Genomic DNA, 5734 nt, shown 5'->3' with positions numbered 1-5734 from the left:
TATTTTCAGCCACTAATAGTTCTTATTCATACTCCCTATGAATGTAGATGACATAACACTGTCTGAACAGAAATATCATTCACTAAATCACGGGAGCATGGCTAAAGAGTAGTGGCATGTTGATTTGTATGACGTCTACAGCTCTATCAAATGGTATTGCAAATCCTAAGTTGAGTTTTGAAACATTTATGCAATGGACTCGATACCACTGTCTGGAATCAACCAGCTGCCTTATTTATGATCGACAAAGCTGACAATACAATCCTGGTGGATTGAGAGTGGCCCATGCCTGTAGGGTAAAATCCTGACCTGACCTAATAATGCAAGGTCAGCTAATTTAAACAGTTTCTGTGTACTCCTGGTGTGTGATGGAGGAAGCTAAATTATGGAGTGCAGCGCAGCAGGGCTTAGTGAAAAATTAAAGATTGTGGCCAGGTAGGAGATCATGCTATGGTCATTTGATAAAACGTTTGTACTGCTAGTTGGACCCTGTCAAAGTCTTTGGAGCCATCCATTGGAAGCAAAAACCTTGCAGCCTTCTGGAAATTGAGTTATTTTATTTACTTTTCAGCCTTTCCAAAGGTTGCATGACAGAGAGCCAAAAGCAACCCTATGTTAAATCACAAAATGGAGTATGTTGTCAAAGGATGAAGTGCTACAGGCCCTATTCCCAATTCGATGGCTGGAAAAGTTGCCCATGTAGCTGCATGAGGTGATTGCAATAAGAGCATTCCAGGCTAACCTCCCCAAAGATTGCATTGCATGATGCCTGGTAGAAGGTGCCAAGCAAGCCCAATCATTGCCACCCACCTCCGACCCTGCTGTGGCCCATCCACCTCTGACGCTGTTCTAGCTTCTGACCCACTGTAGAATTAACTTTGTCAGCAATCTGTTGCTTCATGATGTTGGTGCGCTGACGCAGCCTTGCTTGACCCTGGTCCGGATGTGGATTGGATCTGTGGTGGATCCATTGGTCAGGATCATGGCTTGCATGTCGTCGTGGAGTAGATGGAGGATGGTGACAAACTTTTGAGGGCAGCCGAAACAGAAGGGGACGCTCCACAATCCCTCATGGTTGATAGTGTCAAAGGCCTTTGTGGGGTCAAAGGAGGCCATGTACAAGGGTTCTCGCTCATGTCTAAGGGCAGTGTTCTTGCTGAGGCCAACATCCCCAGCATCAAAGCATTGACCATGCTCGATCAGCTGAATTGGGCGGGCTACATCGTCCGCATGCCTGACATGAGATTCCCAAAGCAAGCGCTCTATGCGGAGCTTCAACACAGTAAGCGAGCCCCAAGGACACCCTCAAAGCCTCCTTGATAAAGTGCAATATCCCCACCGATTCCTAGGAATACCTGGCCCACAACCGCCCAAAATGAAGGAAAGGCATCCGGGCGGGTGCTGAGCACCTCGGGTCCCATCGCCGAGAACAAGCAGAAACCAAGCGTAGACAGCGGAAGGAGCGTGCATCAACCCAGGCTCCCCACCCACCTTTTCCTTCAACCACCGTCTGCCCTGTGACAGAGACTGTCGGTCCCGCATTGGACTCCTCAGTCACCTGAGAACTCACTTTTAGAGTGAAAGCAAGTCATCCTCAACTCCGAGGGACTGCCTATGAGAGAGAACTTCCTGACCTCTTGTGGCCACTCTAGCTTCAGGTCCCGCTTCGAATTTGGCCTTTGGCCCAGAGGTTTCCTACTAATGGTAATATTATATACTGGTACTATGCAGCATGAGATGTGCAGGAAAGACGCCAAAAGTTAATTTTATTCATTTTATTTAATAAGCTAGATCAGTACATGAGGGAAAAGGAATATGCTGAAGGATAGTGGGAGATGAAGTAAGGTGAGAGGAGGCTCGTATGGAGCATAAACATCAGCATAGACCTGTTGGACCGAGTGGCCTGTTTCAATGCTCTACTTTCTATGTAATAACATTTTGAATCAACATTTTTAAGGTGAATTTTTCACTGTTCTTTTATGCAATTAACTCATTGTTTAAAGTTTTTCCTTCGCCTTAATCTATACACATGAAATTTGCAACTGTGCTTCATTATAATTTGCAAGTGACTGTTTTGTAAGGGACCCTCTATTATATAATAACACATCTTGTGTGGCATAGTCTAATGTTTCTATTGTTACACAACAGTCTATCTTCTGCCACACCATAAGCAACACCACATAACATCTGTAAGTAGACAGTATAAAAAGCTAGCTCGCTGACTCCACAGCAACACAAGAATGTCTCAAAAGCAACTTATCCAACTCTATTACAAAAGCAAAATACTGCACATGGCGGAATCTGAAATAAAAACCGAAAATGCTGGAAATCTCAATGGGTCGGGCAGCATCTGTGGAGAGAAAAACAGAGTTAATGTTTTGGGTCAACGACCCTTCGTCAGAACTGGCGAAACGTGAACTCCACAGATGCTGCCTGACCCGCTGAGGTTTCCAGTATTCTCGGTTTTTATTATCGAACTCTATTGTCATTCTAAAGAATTATAATGGGACAAAAATGAATCTTATGAGAGTCAGCTATAGGAGCCATACCCAAGTACAGATAAAGACACAAATGAAAGCTTCTTACCTCACTGACAATAGTAGAGATGTATCTGTCTCTGCTGTACACCCAGCCATCCACACAGGGCTCTGTTTCACGTGTTGTGTCATTGGAACCATCTTGCACCTGAGTTTTGAACCTGGTGCATTTGCTGTACACTTGCTCACCATCCACTTCCACCATGGGCAGCACTAAGCTCAGATTCGTGAAGGAAGTTTCATCAATGGTCACGTTGGAAGAATTAGATAGGCGGCAGTGGTGCTGAGGGGTATCTGCCAGGAACACCATAGACAGACCCACATAGCCATTTGGAATTATACCGATGCTGAGCAAAAAGAAAATTGTTCTCTGGTAATTCCCCCATTCTCCCAGGAAAGCAGTAGCCTCATCGTAATCTTGCATCTTCTTCAAAACTCCTTGCTGCGTGGCGGACACCTTCACTTAGGCATATATGTCTTATTGAAACAGCAAAATTGCTGTTTCTAAATAAATCTTTAAATAAATTCCACTCAGAAAGTTATAAGCTTTGTTTCCAATCAGAATGGGAAAAGCATGTGCACTACTCACAGCGTTTACAACTCCAAACTTCAAAGATCAAATAGAAAATATTGCAAATAAACAACAGGGTCTGTATCTACCATATGTTAATATACTACCAGGTCAGTATCAGAGTCCTTCCTCTGTAATGTCTAAGCATCTGAAAAACGAAAGATTTTCTTCCTGAAAGCTATGTACCTCCTCTAGATTTCATGAGTGGACAGTGCAGAGCTTTAATTGGTTGCTAGTTTATTGATTGACATGGCTTTTCAAAGCCTATTAATATATGTTTCCATCTCTTTATGAACAAGAGAGCATTATATAATTTTGTTATTAATATCGAAATGAGATCAACAGCTGCAACAAGCTAATGGCTTTAACAGAGTGTACTGAGAAAGGAATTTTGCTGCTGAATAGCGTGGTGGCAAAGTGACTTCTTCACCCTACAGATATTACAAATTTCATTTATCTCTGTTCTCTATCTCTGTCTTTAACTTTTAGACAGCAGTCTTCTTTCCCAATAGCCACTGGGGCTAACCTTGTGCCTGGAGATTCAGCGCCTGGAGCTATCTAAATATGTATGCATACATAAACGCACTAAAACAGACTTAAGTGCTGCACAATCTATGTTTGTTCTCACGTTCAGTTCAACTGTGTTTGGTTGCACATGTTATATTAGAAGTCATTCCAAACCTTCACCTTGCTAGCTAGCTCTAGTTGGAGTGGTATTATAGTTTTCTACTATAGACCCCTGAATTAACTTCAGTAACCTGACCGCTTATACCTAAATATAAATCTCCAGGATCTGTAAGTGGACCTAGCTGCAATATTGCCAAATGTTTAACTTCCAGACTTCACTTAGTTCAGAATCTCTGCCTCTCTCAGCTGATAGCAGCTTACTCTGTCCATTTGTTGCCCTCCGGACTCAGCAGTTGAGTCTGTCTCATTTCTACCCTGGAGGAGCATTCACTTGTTACTGACATCAATAATTTTGAATAGAATCAAAAGTAAATTAAATCAAAATTTAATGCCGTGTAATTTCTTATTTACTTGCATTATTTGATCAATTAGATACATGCAAAATGTAGAATTGCAACAATAGCTTGTACTTGTACAGCATCTTTAACATAACAAAATGTGCCAAGGCATTTTGCAAAGAGAGTAGGTATAGAAGATTAAGAGAGTTGAGTGAATGCGTAGTCAATAGTTTCATGTAGGTTTTTCATTACAGGGAGTTGAAGTTCCATGGGGGTTCTGTAACTTTGAACAAATGGCTTAAACAAGTTGTAAAATTAAATTCAATAAACTCAGTCATTTGTGGCACCAGAATAAAATGAGGTTCCGCTGAGGGAGTTTGAGGATCTACTGTGCAAATTAAAAAGCAGAAGCAAAAGGATAATAATCTCTGGATTACTACCTGAGCCACGTGTAAATTGGCATAGGGACAAACAGATTAGAGGTTTAAATGTGTGGCCCTAAGAGTGGTGTGGGGGGGCAGGGATTTCAATCTGTGGGGCACTTGCACCAGTACTGGGGTAAGAGGAAGCTTTAACAATGAAATGCTTTGCTGCGATCATTCCTGAACCATACAAGTTGTAACTCGGGAATGAGCCCCGTTGAGTAATGACACAATGCGTCCCCTCACCTTGTTCTTGTTGCCAGCCTGCGTGCATTTTTCGGTTGCGAGGTGGTAGTTTCCCTACCGCATGTAGCAGTCAGTGACACGCTGGAGAAGGTCACGGCAGAAATCCTCAGAGAGTTCCTTGAACACAGTCACTTTCTCCACCATGTCCTCAGTGATGGTCAGGTTCTGCTCCAAGCAGAGATGCAGGGCCTCAAAGTACTGGAACAGGAGACACGAGAACAGTCACAGCAGCTCCAGGCCAAGGGATTCACCGCTAAACCCCACCACAAGAAGGGCTGTGGGCATAAACATAGGGACAAGCAGTTCACAGACAGAGAGGGAAAATTGTCCATCCCCTTCCCACACAGACTAGGCACTTTAAGGGCTCAACCAAGATCTAATAAAACAATACATTCTTCCGTGCTGTAACCATTCTATGATTCTACTACACTGTTCCATCAAACACTCCAAGGGAAGGTACAGTATGGATTAGATACAGTGTAAAGCTCCCCCTATGCTGTCTCATCAAACGCTCCTAGGGCAGGTACAGCACGGGTTAGATACTGAGTAAAGTTCCCCTTACACTGTCAGAGCCGGCACAGACACAATGGGCAAAATGGCCTCTTTCTATGCTGTATGATTCTATCAGGGAAAAATAGTAAAAAGTTAAAATTAAAGGTGCTATCTCTGAATGCACGAAGCATTCGTAACAAGATAAATGAATTAATGACACACATAGAGATAAATCTATATGATCTAGTAGCCATTATTGAGACATGGTTACAGGGTGACCAAGGTTTGGAACTAAATATTCCAGGGTACTTGACTTTTAGAAAAGATAAGAAAAATGGGAAAGGAGGTGGGGTTGCCCTGATAATAAAGGATGAGATAAAGTCAGGAGTGAGAAAGGATCTTAGCCCAGAAAATCAGGATGTAGAATCAGTATGGATGGAGTTAAGAAATAACAAAGGACAGAAAACACTGGTGGGAGTAGTTTATAAGGTCCCTAACAGT

The 5734-nt window shown here is 42.7% G+C and overlaps 1 protein-coding gene across 3 annotated transcripts in view; it reads right to left on the bottom strand.

The window, feature by feature from the left end:
- The window catches only part of LOC139263065 (solute carrier family 22 member 4-like), a 191827-nt gene extending 188591 nt beyond the window's left edge, over positions 1-3236 (bottom strand). For all 3 annotated transcript variants that reach the window (XR_011593034.1, XM_070878595.1, XM_070878610.1), the window contains exon 1: positions 2587-3236. Coding sequence is in view for 2 of the 3 variants with exons in the window: in XM_070878595.1 (XP_070734696.1) it covers positions 2587-2961 (375 nt within the window). In the remaining variant the exon portion in view is untranslated. The remainder of the gene's footprint in view (positions 1-2586) is intronic.
- Positions 3237-5734: the final 2498 nt, after the last annotated feature.

The sequence above is a fragment of the Pristiophorus japonicus genome, chromosome 1, assembly GCF_044704955.1.
Source record: "Pristiophorus japonicus isolate sPriJap1 chromosome 1, sPriJap1.hap1, whole genome shotgun sequence".
Classification (NCBI taxonomy): Eukaryota; Metazoa; Chordata; class Chondrichthyes; family Pristiophoridae; genus Pristiophorus; species Pristiophorus japonicus.
Note: the sequence above shows the minus strand (reverse complement) of the source record. Positions and strands in the feature narration are given on the sequence as shown.